At 42.8% G+C, this 24,763-nt stretch overlaps 2 protein-coding genes across 2 annotated transcripts; one reads left to right on the top strand and one right to left on the bottom strand.

Annotated features, from left to right (window-relative positions):
• Positions 1–11,578: 11,578 nt before the first annotated feature.
• On the top strand, positions 11,579–13,751 carry LOC306789797 (neuromedin-U receptor 1-like; the record flags this gene model as incomplete). Its single annotated transcript, XM_079285866.1, has 3 exons — positions 11,579–12,257; positions 13,089–13,316; positions 13,441–13,751. 3 exons carry the CDS (start codon positions 11,579–11,581, stop codon positions 13,749–13,751), a joined length of 1,218 nt encoding a protein of 405 aa, XP_079141992.1.
• Positions 13,752–18,866: 5,115 nt separating this feature from the next.
• On the bottom strand, positions 18,867–24,476 carry cpdp (CPD photolyase; the record flags this gene model as incomplete). Its single annotated transcript, XM_079285865.1, is given in 10 exon segments — positions 18,867–19,069; positions 20,629–20,788; positions 20,883–21,004; positions 21,117–21,269; positions 21,855–22,053; positions 22,584–22,742; positions 23,012–23,194; positions 24,006–24,176; positions 24,179–24,377; positions 24,379–24,476. Coding segments are annotated over 10 exon segments (1,647 nt in total).
• Positions 24,477–24,763: the final 287 nt, after the last annotated feature.

Here is a 24,763-nt window from a genome sequence, read left to right as displayed (position 1 = left end):
AACAAGCACATTTCCCAAAATCCCACACTTTTTCCATGTACATCAAAGCGTCTGTATGTGTCACACAATATTAGCGAAGCTGCTAAAAAACCTGGCCCATAAAATCTGACGCAATGAACTCTATTTACAACAACAAAGACAGCTAATCTTTTCTTCAGGGCTGCTGATGTGAGAAAACCAGAAAATGATCTTCCAACAAACACGATAGTGTAGGACACAAAGTGAACGAGGGACAACACTGCTGGATAATGAGGAAAAACCAATCAGGAGACGACTTCGCCCCGAAGAATTCCCCCATAATTCTGCATACATTTGAATATCTGCCATTGTCTGTCTGGGCTCCTTGTTTTGCTAACAAGGCCAAAATGAAGAGCTCTCCGTCCTCACGAGCACGACTGAAGCACGACATGAAACGGTGCAGGAGTGGCGCTTTGTTTCATTGATTGGAGACATAAATAATGACACATGATTATGTTCAGACAGGGAGCTGGCTGTTAGCTGGTGCTTAAAGGCGCGAGCACTGCTGGGCTTTTTCACTCAAACTGCTGTCAACGTGTGGTTCTGTGCAGCCCTGATTGATTGAATATGAATTGGTGTTGCTTCGGCGAGCTGGTCTTCTTTGTCTCCCTGAAAACTGCCCGTGAGGCGACTCGTCTTAAAGCTGTCAGTGTGAGCCACAGCTCCAGGTTTTGGGGGTGGTAGAGCACCGCCAAACTTCCTCTGACTCCCAAACTTCACATCTTATCAGTGGAAAGCTGTCACTTATCTTCCGGGGGCCCTGCATAATGCGGGACTTCATCTCAGGTAATCTTAGGTGAGATGAGTGGAAGCTTGCTTGGGAAATAATGAGTGTTCATCCCGCAGAGTGAGGCAATACACAGCAAAAACTAATTAAGAACAATTCCATTTTAGTGGGCACAGACAGTTTCAGCAGAAGTCTTTTTCTTTCACAATTATTCACAGGAGGCGTTATTGATGATTCACCACATTCTCCAATTTTCCCACCATTCTCCTCCTCCATTATTCATCCACCTCTACTTTTTAATCTCCTGTGAGCTGACTCAGAACTCTACTTCCATTTGCAGACTGTTCCTCCTCTATGCTCATGTCTGTAGCATTGATTAAATGGACCCCGGTGGGCTGGGGATTACATCGGGCTCCATTTGAAATGCCATTTCTACAGTGTTTTTCCATTACTGAGCATACTATTGGAATTTAGATAAACTGGGTTTGGGTATAGGCTTTGTTGATTTCTGAGTTTATTCGTCTGGGTCACATGGGGTCCATTTGTTGCAATTTAACAATGACTGGCATTGGCGTGTTTGCTGTTTTTCTGTGCTCACATCCCTCATCAGCCTACAACGCAGCCAACTGGTGTCCCACAGGACGGCAGAGCAGAGGAAGACGGAATAGCGGAGGCAGAAAATGAATACAGACATTTGTTTTTCATCAGCTGAGATGGAACGGGGACACGATCAAACGGGACTGAGACGAATGAGATAACAGAGGACAGAGAGTGAGACACAAGCACGGCCGTTGTTTCCGCTGCTGCGTCTGTCTTGTAAACATATTTGTGGTTTTAACTATGAGCTCAACGCCGGTTGTTAATAAATGGCTGCCCCCTCGAAGCTTTAAGTGGGGAAACCGTTTCACTCTTTGCAGCCGCAGCAGGTCAGAGTGAAGTGGCCTGCTGTCGTTAAATGTGTGTTTGAGCACTCTGTTTACTCGCTGAATGCAAATGTCTTCATGCGTTCATCCATCATGTGCTTCGTTTTCTAGTCTTGTTGCAACTCTGAGTCCAATGCATACAGATGTTGAGAAACGTGACATCCAGAGCTTTTATTAACACGTGGCCACTGCTGCACTGTCCAACAGCTTCTCCACTTCTCTCCACAGGTGAAGTCATTTACATCGGTGTTCCCCACCCAACAAAAGAATGTCCCTCTGTCAAATGTTTTAAAAGATGCCAAAAAGAACATCTAATTGCTTTGTTTATGTATTAGTTTTCATGTCTTTCTTGTTTTAGCTGTTATATTACACACACACACGCTCACTCACACTCGACACAATTACATTCTTTTTTTTCTTTTCTTTCTTTCTTTGTTTTGTTGTAATGTAATGTCTTATGCATATTTTATTTTTTCTTTGTAATTTTGTAAAATTTTAATATTAAATAAGCCCAGTTGGCTTTCTGTCTCTTCCTGCACTGTGATATTCATTTATTTCTGTTATGTTTGATTATTTTAAATTTTGTTGTTTGAATTGTGCAAAATAAATAACTCTAACTACAAAAAACAAAAAAGAAAAAAGAATAATAATTGGTGTCAGGCTGATTTGCTTCTAACACTTCTCATTTGGAGCAAGAAAAACTGTCTGGCGCTCCGGTGTGTCCCAGCTTGATTTGGCGGTCAAGGTCTCCACTTTAACAAAGGATTTCCTCGCCCTGCACAACCTGCACGAATGATTTGAGTCCGGCAGAAGCATTCTCCCCTTCAGGCTCTACTCACAGAAATGATCACGCAGGCTGAGCAGATTGCTGCAGGGGGGACGCTCGTGTGTTCCCCTGAGGCTAAATACAACCAGTACAACAACCAATTACCCCAAAATATGATGGCGACCTCTTTTAAGATTTCATAATTGTGCCCAATCTTTTGTATTGGTCAACACAGGGTACTTATCCTCAGTGATAGAAGTATTCAGGTATACTTAAAGGGGACAGTGTGCAGGATTCAGTATCTAGCGGCGTGGTTGCAGATTGCAACCGACTGAATAACCCTCCGCTCACTCCTCGGCTCACGGCTCGGAGGCCCTCCTGACCGTAGTCAAACTTTAGAAGCAATGGAAGTCAAACGGCGGCCGGCGTTACCACGCTTTTGCACTCTGTGGCTCACGTTGCTGCAGTTTCACAAGCGTGTTGGAGAACTATGGTGGCCCTGAGGTAACGTAACAACATGAAAGGCTCTCGCTAGAACCGGAGTTTGTCCATTCTGGGCTACTGTAGAACTGGTGGCTGGTACTTTTTTAGTACCACGTTAACATATATATTATTACTATCACCTTTTACCACTATTAATTCCATTAATGTAGAGTGTTTTATTTAATATACTTTCCACCTCCATTTAAAAAGACATCTTTCAGTACGAAACTATATAAAATAGACCCAAAATGTTGTTTGTTTGTTTTTACAATACATTCTTTTGTTCTGTTATTGCCTTTCACAACACGAACCAGAGAGAAGATTCAGTTCTACCCTCCACAAACTTGTATTAGTTGTGTTTGCCGCTGTATATTAAGGCTTCTTCTTCCCCCAACAGTAGAAGCTGGGCATCAAACACACTCTACTTTCACCTGGATACCCACTGAGCATGACCTCATGAGCCTCAGCTTGGAGAGTAAAAGCAGAGGAGTCAATCTGTGGTTCGAAGGCTCTATCAAATCTTTTCATAATGAGGTCAGGGTGATGCCGTGTGTGTGTGTGTGTGTGTGTGTGTGTGTGTGTGTGTGTGTGTGTGTGTGTGTGTGTGTGTGTTTGTTTGTGTGTGTGTGTTTGAGTCAACCGCCTTGAGAACGGTTTATTTCATGTTTGAGCGGATTAGCAGGACCAAACCCCCTTGGAGGATTGCAGGCTGCTACAACTTGCATGTAGCAGAAATGACTCCACTGCCAAGTTGAAAGGTAGCTGTGATGATGAAGAGCGCTTGTGACTGTGTGCCCCCTCCAAGCCCTCCTCTCCTCCTCATCCTTGCGACAGGTGGTGACACAGAGCGAGGAGAACGAGAAGCCTAAACCAACTGAAATTTGGGTTGTGGATTTCATCTGGCATGAGGACAGTGGACATATTACATCATGATGCAACCGGCTGCATGTTTCAGATAAAGGCTCAGTCCCTCATGGAACACAAGCGCCTCCTAGTGTCAGGGAGGTGAAGTGCAATATCTAAACTCCACACGCCATACTTCTTCTAAGCAGGTTTTAAGACTGAAGGCCATTCAGACAGGGGAAAAAAAATACAATTAAATGACAGATGGGTGTACTCAAAAAAGCGAGTTTGCATCGTAAATGCACCTGATTCTTTGGATGTGCTCTTAATGTAAACGCACAAGACAATGCACATAATGCAATAAATGAAATGGATGATCAAACAGTTAGAGGGAAATCTTTCGCTTTCTTTTTGTTAATTTGTGGCGGTAAGGTCACAGTTTGATTGTTTTATTAAAATGTATCAACACACATACAACATGCATACATTACATACAAATAACATTCATAGTTCCAAACAGGGTTGAAGCCATTTAAGACATAAAGTTCATGCTTTTTTGATACACAAATATTTGAATATTAGTAGAAAATACTAAATAAATAAAAACAAATGAATGAAGAGTGAAAGGAATAGTTCAACATTAACTTCCATTACTGCATGGTATAGCTACAGCAAGCAGACAGTTAGCTTAGCTTAGCTTGATGAAAATACCAGATGGGTGACAGAAGTTCAAATGTTTGAATTTGTTTCTATTCTGTAAAATGTCAGCCACAAGGTCAAAAAGAAGCCTCCAGTGTCTTGTCCCATGAGAGGTGGTCTTGTCCCATGAGAGGTGGTCTTGTCCCATGAGAGGTGGTCTTGTCCCATGAGAGGTAGTCTTGTCCCATGAGGAGTGGTCTTGTCCCATGAGAGGTGGTCTTGTCCCATGCGAGGTGGTCTTGTCCCATGAGAGGTGGTCTTGTCCCATGAGAGGTGGTCTTGTCCCATGAGAGGTGGTCTTGTCCCATGCGAGGTGGTCTTGTCCCATGAGAGGTGGTCTTGTCCCATGAGAGGTGGTCTTGTCCCATGACAGGTGGTCTTGTCCCATGAGGAGTGGTCTTGTCCCATGAGAGGTGGTCTTGTCCTATGAGAGGTGGTCTTGTCCCATGAGGAATGGTCTTGTCCCATGAGAGGTGGTCTTGTCCCATGAGGAGTGGTCTTGTCCTATGAGAGGTGGTCTTGTCCCATGCGAGGTGGTCTTGTCCCATGAGAGGTGGTCTTGTCCCATGAGAGGTGGTCTTGTCCCATGAGGAGTGGTCTTGTCCTATGAGAGGTGGTCTTGTCCCATGCGAGGTGGTCTTGTCCCATGAGAGGTGGTCTTGTCCCATGAGAGGTGGTCTTGTCCTATGAGAGGTGGTCTTGTCCCATGAGAGGTGGTCTTGTCCCATGAGAGGTGGTCTTGTCCCATGAGGTGGTCTTGTCCCATGAGAGGTGGTCTTGTCCCATGAGGAGTGGTCTTGAGACTAAAAACGTATCCTTTCTTATAAGGCAGAGCAAGTAAGGTAATAAAATAATAAAGTGGTCAAAGCTATAAAGACGTTTGTGGAAGAATTTCACAAACCCACCCTGACAGCTTGCTCTGAGTCGAGCGATCAGCTGGTATAGCACCAGTCCCGTCTTCTAAAGGCTAATGACCTCCATTCTCACATTCTAAACAAAAGAATGATGGACGTGTACTCCACTCTTCCACCCGGATGGTTCACTTGATTTGCTTCCTTTCTGTTTGTATACATCCCCAATGGAGAGCCCTCGGTTCTTGAGTGTTTCCCACGTAGGGGTTATTTATTCGTATTTATTTCTGAAGAATATCCTGAACATTGTTTGAAGTGAGCCAATATCACTGGCACTGCAGGCTAAGTACTCTTCTGTAAACTTTGGCTAAATCTAAAAAAAGCCTACACCCAAGTTTGGAGAGGCAGTCGTGCGGCAGTGTCACCGCTGCCCTTTTCCTTAAAGTCAGTGACAGAAAGTCTAACAACCTTTGCAAAAGAGGGGATGAACATAATTGTGGATTAGGCATTTTTGAGCTGGAGATACTGAACTGCACCACCAGTATAAATACCCTGCATGGCTCTGAGGGTACGTCAGGTGATCCTGAAATCTTCCTGCTCATTGAACATGCACTGCTGTCTGTTTCTGCTGCCTCATTGACATCTTTCTGCTTAATGAACCAACCAGGAAAGCCTGTCATGGGTTTATAGTGTTGCACAGTGTCAGACTAGCAGTCTGTCAGCACGACACAAAATATATAACTAATATCCTGAAATACGTCTTTCTTTTGGGTTGAAATCTTGTATTAGTGCCGTTTTTTCAGTTGATTATAATAAGGAGTAATGTTTGTGATGTGGGTTCAAATGATGTGAAGTCAAGTCTATTTTAGTTATATATCCCATGAATCACAAATGTGCCTGAGGGAGCTTTACAATCTGCACAGCATACGACGCCCTCCGTCCATTCAGACTCTTGCTTCAGATAAAGAAACAAATCCCTAAAGCGTCGGTATTTGAGGAGTCCGGAGCGAGAATGTGTTGGTCTGTGGTCGTGACCACACACTCTGCCTGTTCTTCTTCTTTGGGTGAAAGTGAAAAAACCCTTACCGCTGCCTCAAGCCCCCTGCTTCGTAAGAGTCATCAAACAGCACATCTCGATTCACACACCTACACATGTTCTGATGTTCTTCTCTGCAGAAGACAAAACCCTCAGACAGAGAGAAAGAAAAGAAAAGCGTATTAAGTGACATAACACTTTAACATTGCTGACAGTCATCCAGACACCGTCACTGGGCTCTGCAGACATGCTTCTCTCTGCACAGCTTCAACTCGTGATTGTTTTCATTTTCAATGATTCTATTCATCGTGTTTTAAATTGCTGGTTTATTCTCTAAAGGCTGTCAGACATCTTCAACTCTGGCAGAATGCTGCTGCCAGAGTTCGAAGAGCACCAAGAGAGCTGAGCACATCTCTGCTCCGAAATCTTTACACTGGCTTCCAGTTACTTAAAGCACAGAGCCGAATGAACCTGCTGCCAATAGACCCCTCGTTAAAAGATGTCAGTGACTTATCTTTCTTTGTTGAAGAGAATGAACCCTGTGAGTTGATAGTGTTTCCAAGGTCAGAGTTCAAAGTCTGTATATGACATGGATGCAATTATCATATTGGGAAATGGCACACAACTACTTAATCCTATTATGAAAATCAGTGGCTCCATTAACGCATGGACGTATTATAGATTGATGGATTAATTGGGGTTTGCTTTAAAGCAATCTTTAAAGGTTCTGCAATTGCAGCCCATGAAAATGCAGAAGAAGAACAGTGGAGCTGTTCATTGCACATGACCGACGTTGCCCTCTTTGTTCATTTTACACAGCGTTCACAGTTTTAAGACTCTGCATCAAGTTAATTAAACCTGCAAGTTACGAGGGAGCGTGTTTCCATTCGATTATAACAAAGAACAGAAACAGACACATACTGAGTGCAGACTGTGCTTTAGGCGCCCAAGAAGTAAACAATTTAAATTGACGAGAGGCAGGCACTTTTTTTTAGTGTTTCCACATGAATGTTTCAAAAAGGAAAAGTAGACGTAGAAGAAGAAGAATCTCTGATCTGTGTCTTCTTCTTCTCTACCTTCTGGAGGGTATTGATTGAACCTCAGATCGTGATACACTGCTTTGGTGATATATATCGCTGCAGAGAGTTTTGATTTCATTTAGCCAGGATTTTAATCATCCGAGTGAGATTTTGGCCCCGACCCCAATACAACGGAGGCAAATGGAATTTGGTTTTCACAGCATTGAAAAATGAGTTCCTCTACATTGGAAAGACAAATAAAACCATCAACCAAACTATCTGCGTGGTTAGATACCACGCGAGGGAAGTGAAAATGTTTTTTTTGTAATAAAAACACACTTCAATGGACAAACCGGGTACAAACTACAAGGAACCTCATGTCTCTTAATAAGACATGAGCTCCCTTGAAAACACGATTTGTGAAATTTTAGGGGGGTCTCTAAAATATTGAAATGTGCTATTTTTGTCATTTCTATCCTCATCATCATGGATCATGAGTAAAATGAGGCTATTATTGATATATGATTCATGCATGAGGGTGATTAATCCCTAATTCACTTCCGGCATGCAATGCTATTTTTGCCATCGCCATCAAAGTGTGGGGACGCAATATCAGAAACTTCTCTCTCTTTAATTCAAAGTTCCGAACAAAACAAGCTTTCTTGGCTCCACTCAGTCTGTGGGCTGAAGTGCACCTTGATTCCTTTCTCTGTTTTGGTAGTCCGCAGCATGGGAATGTGAAAATGAAAGGGCAGCGGCGACCCAGACAGCCATGGCAGTTTGTGGACAAATACTGTACACTCACCATGATGTTGAGGGGGTCTCGGCATAATCAATTGCTTCTGTCTCACAGAAGCCCAATAATCATTCTAAACGGAGACACCAATGAGAACATGTCAATATCATCCCAGGGAGGTATTGGAGCTCCTGCGTTGGTTTTAAAAGCTGTGATTGAGTTAGACCACACTGCAGAGAGATGGGAGGTGGAGCACAAGACACAGTGGTAGAGGGGTGTGCAGCCGACCAAAACTGAGACGTTTCTGGCCTCTGACAAAAGCTGTGTCAGTTGATGGTTTATTGCACACAGATGTAGGCTCATCTGTTATCATTCTTCAGCATGTCAAGTAGTTCCTCGGCTCTACTCCGTACACATGCATGAATATATGGAGGATTTTCTTACTAATTGGGTTTTTGCTGAAAGAAAAATACTCTTATAATTAAAATATTTATCTTCCTAATTTGCCAACACGACAGTAAGACATGAATGTCATGAATCACTTGAAATCGAAGCAGCTGATTGGGATATCTATACCTGTATACCTCTCTGGAAGCGAGTGATTGCAGACGTAATGAGACTGCTAATCATGCGCTGCAGCTTAGATTAGGTTGGATCTAATTATGTACTGGACGGTTACTACGGCAAACAACATGTAGTGTGTCTTATTTTAGCACCACTTCAGCAGAAGGAGAAAATGAGGTTGTCAAGAGGGTGCAGGGTTGCTTGTTTTATATTCCTGGTCACTAGTTGCAGCATATATACCAACTTTGCTAATTGTTGTCAGTTCAGTCAGGCCATGTTCAGACGGACAGTAACCCTGCGTAAAGAAACAGCACTCTGATTCATTTGAATTGAGCCAGTCCATCAGCCCAGCGAGGTTTCCAAAAAAAGTTAGACCTGGTGTAACAGAGTTAATGATTCCACTTGCCATCACTGGCCATTGGTTGCTAGTATTACTATATTATTTAAGTTATTGCTAATCCTTATCATTTTCACGTTATTTCCTTGTTTAAATATCATTTACAACGTATCATTAGTTCCCCATGGAGACAAGTGGGTTGTGTGTAACAGCGCCCTCTGCTGGCTGCTTGCAGACTCTAGTGGTGCGCCCAGCTTTCATGAACGAGTCTGAAGCTGTTTTCATGGTCGGTTGACCTGTGACAAGCTCCGTTGTGAAACATCTCATTCGATGTCTGATGTACATATATTACTTATATATATAGAGAGAGAGATATATATAGAGATGTCTAGAAGTCCCTTTTTGTTCGTATAATTGTTTTAATTTATAATTTCTAGAGCAAATGGCTTTAACTGATTGTTTAAAGATTTCACTCAAAATGACAAATCATAGTGGTACTATGAAAAGTGAAAGGAGTCATCCTCTGGGTACTATGAATGCTCAGGGGATCTCCAAAGTCAGCAGGATTCATCATCTGGACACCATGAATATCTGTACCAAATTCAACAGCAATACATCCGACATGTTATTGAAAACAAAAATGTCAACCTGCTGGTGGTAGAAGAAGTAGTCAGAGGGATTCATACTCTGAGAAAGATGTGTGTCGTATCCATTAGGCCTACTCAAAGTTACTAACAAGAATTTAAAAAAATTAAACTGTGTGATGCGTAACAAACCAAACGCTTTTAAGCTGCGGTTGATGCACTGTGCAAATACTGCGCACAAGAATATATGAGTTTGTATTTGATGCAGGTTTTATATGCATCCACAGTTATTGTCCCCATTTGTTTCTACAATTTCTGAACATTCATGATTGATGTTATTTCATATATGTTCAACAAGACCTCTGTGTGTTGTTTTAAATTCTTATTTCATTATGGATTTGGGAGTGTGTGTTTTGTTTGACTGGACAGAGTTCTATGTTTCTATTCTGTTCGCCTCCTCTCCAGACGCACTCAGACCCAGAGGGGATCAAAGCAATCCCAATCTTCATTTACACGTCGCTGCCTACGCTGTCACTCAATCTAAAAAGTAATAGAATGGAGGAGTGCAAGTTAAAGCCTGTGTCGGTTCATATACGAAAGTGTGCATGTGTGTGTCTGTGTGCGTGTGTGTGTGTGTGTGTGTGTGTGTGTGTGTGTGTGTGTGTGTGTGTGCGTGTGTGCGTGTGTGTGTGTGAAAGAATGAGAGAAAAAAAGGTTAAAGAAGTTGAATTTGACGAAAGAGAAAGATGGAAGGCAGCTAATGGTGGAGACTGTAAACAAGATGATCTGTTGATGAAGAGAGAGAGAGAGAGAGAGAGAGAGAGAGAGAGAGCGAGAGAGAGAGAGAGCGAGAGAGAGAGAGAGGTGGGGTGGACGCCAGTGCTCAAATACGGGAAGTCGAGGCAGCTGTGTTCAGGGATCGTATTCATCTCAAGCCCTCAAGGAGCCCACAGACTGCAGGTGAGGGGTTTTTCTGTTCACGACATTGAGATATATTTGTAACTGTGTTGCATGTTGAATTGATAAACAAATCCAGTGCAGGAGTCCAAGCAATAGTCTCTCTGGAGTCTGTTTTCTGCTGCATATGAATTCCAACACAAGACAACATTGTGAGTTGACATGTTTCATGGGAGGACAAGAGAGCAGACAAGATATTTGAGAAGTTTTAGAAAGCTTTTTTTTCAAGTATAATTACATGTGTATGGCTATGAGTGTCAAACATCTGCGGAGGAGACTGAAAAAAAATTGGTTTTCATGCACTGATCAATTTTGAGATTTTGGGCGATTTTATTTTAGTTGTTTTCTCAAAATTTGGTTTTTCTCGTCTTCTCAGCCAGAAATATCCGCTTAAGCAATTACACACTATCGAGTTTCATTCCTATTATTATTCTGAAGGTTCTTACGGAGGGGTTTGTTCATATATCATTCATATCCTGATTCACATCTTATTCCTAATATTAGAGGCTGCTGACAGTATTTCCTCCTTTCAGCAAAACTAAACATGAATTTTCAACCTGGCTTTACTCAATGTTTAGATTTCTGACCATTAAACATGCAAAACACTTCTGAAAACGTATTCAAATACAAAAATAATTTCTTTCCCCGGTTGAGACTTAACTGGGGAAGTTTTATGGTTGAACCGTTTAGTTAAACCTGTCGTGTCTTTAAACATTGCTGCCCCGCTGATCACTTATTCAATTTATTCATTGACAGTTTTTGTCTGAATGTTGCTTCCACTGATGAACACGGTGTCTCTGTTTCTCTGCTTGCTGCTACAGACGAGGGCTAAGGTACAGCTGCTCGGTAACCACAGCATGTGAATTGGTCGGTTATTGGTCGGATATCACTTACAGGTATGTTCCAGTAATTTAGAGTTGCACTTCCATCAGGTAAAGTGGCACAAGACACAGATTCTTAAACGTTTGTAACTTCCCCTTTTCTCCTCTTTGTATTCGGTTTAGAATCCAAAGAACCTTCCTGCCAGTCGTCAACATGCCAGAGTTGAACTGCTCCTCCGCTGCTCTTGGTGCTGAAGTTTTCAATGGCGTGGGCTGCCCCGAGGCTGCTTTGGTGTGCGGGATGAATATCTCCTGGTTGTTGGCTCAGGCTACTGCACAAGATCTGGATGACATGTGCTTGAGCGAGAAGGACTACCTGGCCATGTACCTGGGGCCTCCGAGGTCCCCTGTGTTCCTTCCCGTCTGTGTCACCTACCTGACCATCTTCATGGTGGGTGTATTGGGCAATTCTCTGACCTGCACGGTCATTTTGCGCCACAGGGTGATGCAGACACCCACCAACTACTACCTGCTGAGCCTGTCGGCGTCTGACCTGCTGGTGCTGCTGCTGGGCATGCCATTAGAGCTCTACGAGATGTGGCAGAACTACCCCTTCCTGCTCGGGGAGTGGGGTTGCTACTTCAAAACCTTCCTGCTTGAGACCGTCTGCTTCGCCTCCATCCTCAATGTCACAGCGCTCAGCGTGGAGCGCTACGTGGCGGTGTTGCACCCCCTCAAAGTCAAACACATGACCACGCGTGCTCATGTCAAGAGGGTCATCTTCATGCTGTGGGTGCTGTCCATGCTGTGTGCTGTGCCAAACACCAGTCTGCACGGGATTGTGACGCTGCCTCCAAAGTTTGGACGACAGTTTCCCCGATCTACTATCTGCCGTTTGTACAAATTTATTATTTACGATTTTATTTTTTAAGAGTCTACAGCAATGTTAGCAGCTTTGTGAGGCTAAAAGCTACATGGGCTTGCTAGAATGATCACAGTGACAATGCCTGCTGTGTTAACCATCTTCGTTTAGCCTGTAAGCATGCTAACATTTTCTAATTGCACGAAACACAAACTACAGCGGAGGCTGAATGGGAAAATAGCTTTGCAAGTGATTGTTCATTAAAAAAAGGAGCCTATTGGACAAAAGTTGGGCTGATAGTGCTGGATGAAAAAAGTCAGAGGACCTCATTATCATTACCATTATCATTTTCATTATTTATATCTCGAGGTGGAAATGAATATCTGCACAAAATGTCAAATCAGTCTTTTCCATAGTTGTGACATTTCACTGAAAACCGCAAAAGTCAGGAGATCAGACTCACTAAGGGACATTATTTGGGACCCATTCATGTTCGTAGCACATTTTATGTTAAAAGGGCATACATCAAATACATGTTGAGATATTTCACTGGTAAAGTGAGTTATTCAACCTGCTGGTCATTATGATTCATCCTCTGGGCACCATGAATGTCTGTATCTGAACTTCATGATAATATTCAAGATAATTCCTCATTTTAAAACATATCAGTGATGGCGCAACAGGAAAAATCATGGTCTCACCAAAGCCAGCAGGATTAACCTCTGATGGATATTGCCATAGAGCCATGCTGCTAGCGTAAGCTTAAGCGGGATAAGATGTTGTCCGGTAGTTTATGAAGCTATGATGCCCGTGGTACACCTGGGATCATGATCTGATCTATTTGATTCATCTCCATCCTTAGATGTGATGAAACCCACCTGGATCTACAACCTGATTATCCTGATTTCTACGTTGACCTTCTTCCTGCTCCCTATGCTGATAATAAGCATTCTCTACCTGCTCATTGGCTTGGGGCTGAGAAGGGAGCGGATGATGACAGTAGTGGACACCAGCTTTGGACCGGAAGCTCTCTCCAGGTCCCACAAGCAGAAACTGAGGAAACGCAATCTGCAAGTCACCAAAATGCTGTGTGAGTGTTCTTTCAGTCATGTTAAGGAGCAGAAAACTGAATTGAAATTGACTGTGTGTGTGTGTGTGTGTGTGTGTATCTGTCCAGTTGACTTTCACCTAAACTGTCCTTGTGGCCTGTCCAGGTGTGCTGGTGGTTGTGTTCGGCCTTTGCTGGGCTCCCTTCCATGCGGACCGCTTGATGTGGAGCTACATCGACCCCTCGTCCGAGCACCACCTCCAGGTCTTCGAGCGCGTCCACATCGTCTCCGGAGTCTGCTTCTACCTGAGCTCTGCCATAAACCCCATCCTCTACAACCTCATGTCCACAAAGTTCAGAGAAATGTTCAGTCACGTTACTTGTCATTCTAAAGGCTGGCCAGCGCGCTCCAGCTCGAAGATGAGCCATCGCAGCACCTTAAGCAAGAAAATTCCCAACAGTACGAAATGTACTTAGTCTGGACCAAAGGTCCAAGAACATTATACACCGATGGATGACAAATTAAAGGAAAAATGACAAGAGAAATGCATGTAATACAGGGAATAAGGGGCCTTTAATGAGCCTGAAAATGGTGTGAATTGTATGTTATGGCCTATACAGTTGCCAGATCTCATTCGCAGTAGCTACCACAGTCATCATAACCCCAACTGAGGGAATTCTTTTGGAAGAATGTAGTTAATCCTTCATCCATCGGTATATTTCCCTTGCACGGCAGCTGCATTCTCCCGAATGCATTCTCCTCGCTGGCAGCTACGGGCATGGATGTTTTCTCTCTTCTCCTGACTACGTTCGGTGATTGACAGATGGTATTTTGACTGTAAGAAACTATCTGGCTGATCAAGTTCTCTGTACATATATTATCATCATATGGGAAAGGTCCCTAAATGGAAGGATATAACTCTTGAAGTGGAAGGCGATGTCACACGAAGGGGAACAGATGGTAGCCCAAAGCGATTGAACCATGTGACAAAAGGCAAAGTGGCAAGACTTAAGAGACAAATAAGCATCGTTGCTGCACAGTCTCCTACTACTGGATCTGGAAGTCCTCCAGACTGCAGAACTATCCACAGTCACTCAAATCCCATTCATAGAGAGAACCAATGAGACTGAGTGACGTGAAAAGTGATGACGTGGAGCTACATTGACCTTTCTGATGTCAATGTTCAGATGAACAATGCAATTATCATTTAAATGACACAACAGCATTAGTATGCATGAGAAATACATCCCACCGGCTGTCTCAAAGGCAAATCCTTTCTATCGGTGTGTTTGTGGACGGTGACGGTTAACACCGACGCCTCACAGCAAGATTGTTCTGGGTTTGAATTCTGTCTGTGTGGAGTTTGCAAGCCCTCCCCGGACGCCTGAATGTGTATAGCTCATGGGTGCAGGACCGTGGATGTATTTATTGTGGGCGACTGTTGATGAGCGTAACATTTCCAGGAGGACCTGTTAACACGCTTTCACAGGAAAGAATGAATGCACAATGGCTTCTGTTTAGAAGGAAGAACATTTGTCTCGGAATGAGTCAATTAAGTGAAGCAGGGAAATAAACATGGGGCAATGGTTTGTTTATCGAATTTACTACATTAAGTATTGCCATGCATATTTCTTTGATCTCTCTTTTTTTGCACTTACCTAAAATGTACAATATTACGAATTCTACTTTTTTTTCTTCTTCAGGCTGTGAGATGTTTGAATTCATCTACCACACTGCAGTTTTGTGTGTGTGTGTGTGTGTGTGTGTGTGTTTTCTCATGTCGCAGATGGGACATTAAACTGCATTTTGTTGTGGAGAACAAAAAATGAACCTTGAAATGTTGTTTAAAGCTTAATTAACAAAAATTATCTTTTTAGAAATGGTTACTGCCAGGTTGAAAAGATCACCGGCATTTCTTGCTCTCCAAAGTCTTATTGTTGTTTCATGTGTTGAATTAATTGCTTTAACATTTAGCAAATTGTATTGAAAACAGTACCTGTATGTAGGACATGTGAATCATCAGCTCTTTTATCAATGTGCGGTACCTAATGCAGTATTCTCTACTATTTAATGAAAGCATGCAGGTTTGTCTCAGCGTGTATACCCTTGAAATAGAACATACGATTAAATGACCTGCTTTTCGACATCAGTGCTGCTGGTAAGATGTGCTTGTTTTCATGTTCACACTCCTATAGAGCCAGCTCCAGGGCTTCTGTATAAACATCATGGTCAAAGTGCTGCCCAACAACACAACCTATTTATAAGTACAACGTCTGCCAAGGGCCACTAGAACCTTTCCACTCGTCTGTCTTATCTCAAGTCGAGGTGACACACAGTACACGGGAAGAAAACAACTGCTACAAATGAAGATGATAATTACGGGGTAGAGAGGAAAGATGATGTCATCGGATTCATAATATGGAGAAAAAAAAATGAAATGATGATTGACACAGAACACAAAGTTGAGCTAACAGATGGATAATAATCACGTCGTAATGACGAAGTGTTATCAGTGTGCCACACCAACGCTAATGATCAGCAATCTGCCCACAAACTTCATCCCCATAACAGAATACACTCTTTACCCAACGGCTGCGCAAACAGACCCATTTAAGAGGCCACATCACAAGTATCGTCTCATGGTGTTCATTCAAGCGCGCGGCGGTTATTATTATCACCCGTGGCGCTTTGAAATGACAACATGAAGCAGACAGTACAATTTAACTTTGAATAATTCCGCGAGCAGAGCGTGGGCGCTGTGAAATGAAAGCATATATCAACCCAAATGAGAAATATGATGTGTTTCGTTTTGACTTTCACTTACAGATTGACATGTTGAAGACCATGAAATTGGAAAGAATGAAAAAAGTTAACGTGACGCTCAGTAGTTGTAGAGGAGATGAATTGCAAAGTTTTTGCTGTTAAGGGACAATTCACTACAATGAATTTATTTGTCATTGTGTGACAAGGTTGCACAATTTAGATTGTAGTCCCAATTTGCAATTTGCTACACTGTTTTGAAGTCTGCTGGTTCGGCAGCTGATATTTCCGTATCTCTTTCCAGTCGGCAGCAGGGCGAACAGCAGGCACCTCTTCTCACCAATACCACTGATGCCCAGTTGATGCCCAGGGTGCCAATGATGTTCTGGGTGGTTTTAATCACCTGCTGTAGAGCCCTCCCGTCCTCTGCTGTACTCATCCAGCCATGAGATTGTGTTGAAGGCTGAGCTGAAATCAACAAACAACATTCTGATGAAAGTGTTGTTATTGTCCATATGAGTGAGGGCTGAGTGGAGAGCAGTGGAGACGGCATCCTCTGTGGATCTGTTGTCTCTGTATCCAAACTGATGAGGGTCCAGGCTGGCTGGGATGGGGTTTTTTTGTGATGTGCTGGAGAACCAGTTTCTCAAAGCACTTCATCTGAATGGGGGTGAGTGCCAGAGGGCGATAGTCATTTAGACTGGACACTGCAGACTTTTTAAGGAATGGAACGATGGTGGCTGTCTTGAAGCAGGTGGGAACACTCTCCTGTGATATGTTGAAAATATCAGTGATGACATCAGTTAGCTGGTTGGCACGTTCTTACACGGCCAGGGATGTTATTCGGCCCAGCAGCTTTACTCGTATTTAGTCTCGTCAGGGTTTTCCTCACATCCGCTGTGGATACTGACAGTGGCCGGCCCTCTGGAGGCGACGCACACATGACAGCTCAAAATAATCCACAGACTTTGTTGTGAGAATGGAGAGAAGAGAAGGCAGTCATGTCATTCTAGATTCATAAATAACATTACAGGTAAGATATGTATGTGTAAGTATGACTGTATGAATATATAATGACCAGCGGTGACTTTATTAGCAGCCACATACACCGGCACCAAGTTTAGAATCAGACCCAGCGGCAGCATGTGGGGGGAGTGTTGTATGCACAAAACCCAACATCAAACAATGAGGTCAAGCACAACAAATATGAAATATAAGGTATGAATTTGGTTGTACGCATGCCATAATATGCAACAGCCATCAACGAAACTTAAAGCAGCACGTATCAATATTTTAGCTGTAGGTATGACTTTAGTCCAGTGTTCAATATCTCAACAACTATTTGATGGATTGCCATGAAATTTTGTGAAGATATTCAACATTCTCAGGCGATGTCTCATACTTTGGTTATCCCCTATTTTCAGCTTGTTCCGCTTCCCCCAAGTGACTCAAAAACTTTTATTCTTAAACTATATTTAAACTATATTTAATTTAGAACATCTGGTGTTTATATCCTTCCAGCAATGACATTAAATATATACGCTCGTTAAGCTTTATTTATCCAAGAAACGTCATTGGGATCAAGATCTCTTTTGCAAGAGAGACCTGAGAACAAAAAATTCTAAATATAAGCTAGTAATGATTTTAAGTGTCTCAGAAGAATGAGTGCCTCTAACTTCAGGTCTTGTTGCTCACTTCATTCCAGTAATAAGGTGCATTGTACTGGAAACTAGTCTTCCCCAGTTCAGGGTTGGTATGAAGACCTATAGTGTGATCCGGTATCATGGACGTGTGTGTGCTTCTTCAACCTTTTCATGTAACTTACAACGGTAAGTCTTTTTTTTTGGTGAGTATGTTGTATTACATAGTGCATGCCATCTCCTCCGCGTCCGGTGATCCTGAACAGAATGCCTGATGGAGAATGAATGGGTGGACAGTTTTGGGAAGAAAAAGCCTGAATACTAACGCATAACCACAGATTCTGGGGCAAAAGTGATGCTGTGCAGAATGGATTTTCTCATGAAGAACCCTGACCAGTGAATGATGTCGTAAAGAACACCATTTTGTTCTGCCTCCTTCCTGTGCATTGCTTGTACAGACCAGTATTGGTCAGCTGTCTACCTGGTGCAATGGGCTCTCATACAGAAAATAATAGCTAGAAGACTACAGTGAACGTCAAGGGGGACAAATCCCCCAGGAGAGCGGGAGAAAGTCACGACTCACATAATCCAATATCTCATTGTTCAATACATACATCCACGCTAGCGGCATGGTCCCACTTTGGTCAAGACCTATATATTTCAACAGCTATTAGGTCATTTGCTGTCAAATTTTGTACAGACAGTCATGGTCCCCAGAGGATGAATCCTTTGTTGATCCCTTTACTTCACTACTAGCGCAATTGTCGGTTGTAACATTTTAAATGATGTCCAACACTTACGTTTATGACTAAATACCTGCAACAATAAACACACCAATCAGCCTCAGCTTTGTGCTAATAAGCAAATTATAACATGATAAAATGCTAAACTGATTTGGTGAACATGGTAAAAAAAAAAACATGACCTGTAATAATCAGTTTGTCAGCACAAATGTCTTTGTGAGTGTGCTACTGAAGTGATATGACACAAAACAAAGACACAACTTAGAACAAGGGTTTAAGTGGGAAAAAGCTCCAGGCTGAACAGGCCACATGATTGGTCAAATTACACAGCTGGGATAATAGCAGTTCATCAGGAGAGACGAGTTAAACGAAGAAAAGATAATTGTTTACAATGAACAGATAATATGTGATGATTAAGTCTTGACAGAGACTTTGGCGCTTGGACTCTCTACAGGTATATTTGTAATCGAGAGGCATCTGCCCTGAGCAGCAGCAAGATGAATCCCCCCCGTGGAGTCCAGACACTGGTGGTGGTGGTGGTGTTGGTGGCTGATGAGGCTGATAGAATGACGAGTTGATGAAGCCGATGGATCAGCAAAGATTTGGCGGAGATGGGGAGGTGGAGGGGCGCGTAACAGCAGCGTGAACGTGCTGAAGGTCGAGAGTCATATTTAGAAAGAGACAGCAGCAAGATGATAGCCTAACGGTGTAGTTGTGTCGTTGTGCTGTTGAATAAAGTAGACCAGCTGATCTAAACAGCTGTTATCATGACTGACAGCCTCGAACAATGACAGCAAGGAAATAATGCGTGAGGAGTGAATGGCAGATGTATGAGAAATAAACTACAAGCATACAAGACTATAGTCTTCATTACTGAACGAACGCTAGAGCTTCATGTGTGTAATGTAATTTGGGGAAACCTTGAGCTTTGGCTGCACATTCTTCAGAAGACAAATATGAGCTGCAATAACCAGCAGCTTGAACCTCAGTGTACAAAGAGTAGCGAGTGTATTCTTACAAAGCTATGACTTCAAGTAGTTTTCTGTCAATCTGCTATGACATATTTAATAAAGCAGCACAGCCCAACTAAAGAGCTTGAAGATCCTCTTTGAGTCAATGCTGATGTAATGTTCTCTGTTAAAGTGAAATATTGGTATTCCAGCGGGCTCGTTGTGTCAGCGCTGGATTAAACAATGGTTAAAATGAATACATTGCACATCTGTTTACAGTTGTGGCAAAAGAACATCTAATACGGACGCCCTTGTCAGCTGTCCACAGTGTTCTCTATTATAAGCAAGAATTTATTGTTGGACATTGCTGTTGTTATTCATCGTTGTTGATAGACTGCTAAAACATGATTTGTATTCAATATACTGCTTTATGGGCTTTCTACTGACAGTCTTGCTACAACAGCATGTGAAGGTAAATACTCAGTTTGATAGAAACTTGGAACAATTTAACTGCTGATGGCCTTAAACCTGTAAACTACAGTCTGACATCCCTCTGTGACGTTCTCATTCCGTGACCTTACCAACTGGTTTCAGCTCATGAGCAAGAAAGCACAACCGTGTGAGACGTAAATATCTTTCCATTGAAATTACACAAGAAAAGGGCTCATATCATAGACGGCTACACATTATAATTTGTGGAACTGTGTTACGTGCAGTTACCTGAAGGAGCTTGTTTTTATCCACTACAGGGGGGACAGTTAATGATGTGCAGGCAGAAGTGGGGTTTTTCTGGGCTTAATTACATCTGTGCTCAGTAAACACGTTTCTAAAACACTCGACAAACTGTGATGTAAGCCGGCCCCTGCAAATACGAACATGTAACACTGCACAGAGCTTTCTTTTTTGTTTCCCATTGTGGATTGAGGAACACGAGTTTCTCTATTCAAATGTTGTTTTTTGTTGTTGCTTTCCTGAGTTGACAGCTCATCTGTGTGTAGATGTGATTCAATTATTTTGAATGCCACTGAACTATTTCAATAGCTGGTCGATAACAATATTCAAAGTGTGGCTAAGCTATGCTTAATTATGAATTGCATGTTAATGTAATCAGTTCAAAGTGATTGTGGGTGGATGCATTCTTTTGAGTGGAGAATAACCAAACAAGTCTGGTAAGAAGGCAAAATATGCTGCATTTATAGCTGGAGAACTGTTAATGAATGCGTCAATGCGTCAAACTGACAATTTATTCTATGTCCTCACCGACAAAGCCATTGGGGTCCTGGCCATCCAGCTCGTAGCGATCGTTTAGGTATAGAGCGATTGAAAGGGCCTCCTCCGGTGAGGACGTCCACTCCAGAATCTTTTTGGCCCAGTACATCCTCAAGAAACCATGCATCTTCCCCTCAGTGACCATCTGGTACTAATGGAGAAAATGTGACATAAACAACAGTAAGAAGCTACGTTTTTACAATAACACGGACTGGTGAGCAATGCTCATGTGGATGAGCAGGTACCTGAGCACCGTTCCACAGTTTGTCGTGCGTCTTTGAGTTCTCCAGCTGCTCACGCGCGTAGACATACGGCCTCTTGTCTTTGGCATGATCTTTCAAGGTCTTCTGAGCCCACTCATACGCACCTGAGCAACACAAACACACACACATACATAACACATTTAAAACAAAACATATAACTGACAACTTCAGGAGCTGAATCATTTACAAGCTATCAATTTAGAGATTGAAACGGACCCTCCACGCTGTCATATTTCTTGTTGTAGAAGCAGAAGTTGTCCGAAAGCTCTCTGCGCACAACCAGCTCCTCGATGAAGGAGGCGACAGAATGACCGGCAGAATTCCCACTGCGCTGAACCTGCATCGCCACCCGCTGGGCTGACAGGTGGCCTGATGAGGAGTATGAAGAAGAGATGGGTGAAGAGGGTGATTAAAAGAGGCGGACGCAGCGGGACAGAATGAAAGGCAATGGCACAAGAGTTGGTACGTTTTAAAGCTAACCTACATTGTGATCTGGTGTCAGGGTCATTCACTGTGAACTTAAATAGCAAGCCGGTGTAAATGAAAACACAAGTACGCCTTCTGGGTGTCAGTGATAACCAACCTTTTCCGAAAACTTGCAGTGATGAGTTTGATAGCTGTCTTGAGCAATTAATCAAAGAGAACAATTGGACGCGTTTTCTGTTTAACACAAATGAATAAAAAGTGGAAGAAGCTCTGTACTGGTATAACAATCTAGTTTAAATAGTTGCAGTATATAAGTGCTTCTAATGCTTTACTGTATCCATTATGAGTCAGACCGGAGTATGATCATGAAAGCTGATGTGAAATGTGTCGATTTTGTCTTTTTGGGAGTTTAGAGCAAGCTTTAAATTAAAAACAGAGGTTGAGGGGCACCAATATTGATCCTTGTGGGACACCCTTCAAGACATGCATTAAATTCACACCCACAATACTTCTCATGGTACTACTGACCAAAGCGGATCCAGGGGGACAGCTGGCTGAGGGCAGCAGCGTTTGGGTCGTTGCGTTTGCTGTCAAACTGTTTGAGGCGTACATCAACGAAGGACTCCAGCATGGCCAACCCTCCCTTGGTGCCTGGATGTGCCCACTCCGTCTCTCCTATTGCTCGGTCAACCTGCAGGGAGGCCAGGGTTTGGCCCCAGTCTACTGGCTGTAAGGTGAAGGTGGGAGAAAACAACCAGCAGCGGTCACAGCTGACAGCGATGAGCTCAAATACACACTCTGGTTTTGTAGAACTGCAAACTTCAAAGGAGGCGAAGTTGTGATCCTTTCACCTCGCTGATGCTACAGGAGGCTCGGAAGTGAATTGCATATCAATCACAGCACTGCGGTAAAAAGCACACAGCTTTAATATCTGGAGCTGGGAAGTAAATTTAAACTGTGACTGCTTATATTCACTCATCAATAAATGATGTGCAGAGGAGAAGAGAGGCTTGAAATGAAATGCTTTATTGCAGCAATCCGACGTCAAAACTCCCCATCAATGAGCTCACCGACAGCAAACATTGATTTTTGAAAAACACTTCCAAAGCAATGAATACTTTTATGGAAAGACAAATGATTATCCCGTTGTCTTAACCGATCCGAAAGTCCAGAATGTGACGTAAAAACATAAATAGCATATTAACTTTTATTCAGAACAATTTGAATGATGCCCGTCGCCGTTACTGCAGCACTTACTTTGGCCGTTCTTGTAGCGGTGTGGGAGTGTTTCTCTACCAGAGGGAACTCTGTGAGGAACTCCGGCAACAGCTTTGTGATTTTCCCTCTGATCGTCCTGGCGGCATACTCCAGCTTAGGGGATGCCACCCAGCAGGGGACAATATTGTGGGCATCAACCTGTAAAAAGGGGAAATTAGGTTCTTTCACTCATATAACAGATAATGAAGAAACGCCGACAGCACTCATGGGCACAACTAAAGTCAATACACATCAAATGATTTTAAATATGTATTTAATTGTGAACAAACGTGACAAGGACAAGAAATAAAGGAAGGAAATAATCAGAGAAAGACAGGAGACAAATCAAACAAAAATATCTAACGTCAGCATAAAATCCAGAATGCAGAGCATCACATCAACATGCTCTCCCTCTCGTGAGTGTTTACCTGTATGAGGGGAATGTCCTTTGGAAGAGTCTTTTTAACATCCTCCAACCACTGCAGTGGCCCTCTGAGGGGGGAGAAGTCTGTCACCACGGCCCCCAGGCCGCAGTCACAAACAAAGCCAGGGAGGGTGTCCCCCGCTGAACCATGCAGCAAGTGGAACTGGATGTCCAAGGCTTTGCATTCCTGTTTGGTTCGGGCAGAACAACGAAGTTCAATAGACCTGGTTGTGGGTAAAAGTGCCAAATAATTGGATCTCATGTGCGGAATATATTTGACTTGTGTTCCTTTTAAATGCCCCCTAAACCCTCACCTGTGCATACTATCTGTAACCACAGCTAAACTGTCACTTTTCCATTGATTGATTTATTTTAAACTCACTTCACTATAGCTGCAAATATTGATAATTTTCCATTATTGATGATTCTATAAAACATCTTTTACTTAACCCATTACTGTCTAAAATGCCTATCACAATTAATGAAAGCCATGTCTCCAAATCGATGGGTTTGGCCGACCATATGAGTTAATAAAAAAAAGGTAAAGCAGCAAATTGTTCGATTTGAGAAGCGTGAACAAGATTGTTTGGCATTTTTACTTTACTTTCCACTTTAACAATGAATACAGCATACAAGTGTTGAATTGGCTGTCATGTAAAATACTACAGATCTAACAAATAAAATAATAAAAAAGACAAATGTCCATATCAAATGACCAGATTGTGTTTCTGGAAGTTGCCAGACTCTAGTCATCTTCAAACCCCATGTCTTCACTTCATAATTGAATTAACTTTTTTTTTAAAGAGAGCAAGGCATTTTTGTAGAGCCTGCAAGTGGTTGGTGATATTGCTTAATCTGGTTGATGTACTAACAGAACAAATGCATTATATTGTATGATTTTTCTGTCAAGCAAGTAAATATAAACAGAGTGACTAATGCACTGATGGAATTCATGGCTGTACTCAGTGCATTAAAAAAACAACACATGAAGTCAATACCTTTGCAACTTCTTCCAGACCTTTCAGCATGAAGCTGCAATGTCTCAGAGTGGACAGTTCTGATTTTGGGACAACCAGGCAGACACAGACGTGCAGAGGAAGGTTCTTCTTCAAAGCAAGCTGCTGGGCATGGACCATGGAGGGAAGCGCACACACAAAACATGTTATACAAGCCAGTGAAAGTCTGTTGTTGCATTACTGTTTGCTGTTTTAAAGTGTTCACCTTGCACTCTGTGGTCTCTTAACATCCAGTACAGGACACCCTTGGAGTCCTGCTTTATCTGGGTTGTGTCAGATATAAGGCGGAGGCGCTTTTTGTTGAATTGCACCTCCTTGTTCTCCGTCCTGTGCTGCTTCACAAGGTCCTCCAGCGCTCTTGCTCTTCTCCTCCTTCATGGGAGCCAACTTCTGCTGCTTGGCACTGGGCTGTTTAGCAGCAGCGGATGTGGACTTGCGTTTTTTGCCTGACATGATGATCTGACTGGTGAGTGACTTGATCAGGGGGGAGAGTACCGACGTAGGTCTCTGATCACTGTGGACAACAAGCCTCAAGAATCTCCTTGGTTCAGACGAGAAAGGTGTGCTGCAGGTAAACCACAGTAACAACACGGTGTTAAGACTGGAGATAACACGCGGTCATTAGCAAAACATAACAGACAACCACAAATAAAACGTCTGGGAGGGCTATTTCAAAGATAGCTAACCGAAGGCTAGCAGTCAACTTGTGAGAAACACGTTAGCGAGCGTCGTGGGTCTCT

The sequence above is a fragment of the Melanostigma gelatinosum genome, assembly GCF_949748355.1.
Source record: "Melanostigma gelatinosum genome assembly, chromosome: 15".
In the NCBI taxonomy this organism is placed as follows: Eukaryota; Metazoa; Chordata; class Actinopteri; order Perciformes; family Zoarcidae; genus Melanostigma; species Melanostigma gelatinosum.
Note: the sequence above shows the minus strand (reverse complement) of the source record. Positions and strands in the feature narration are given on the sequence as shown.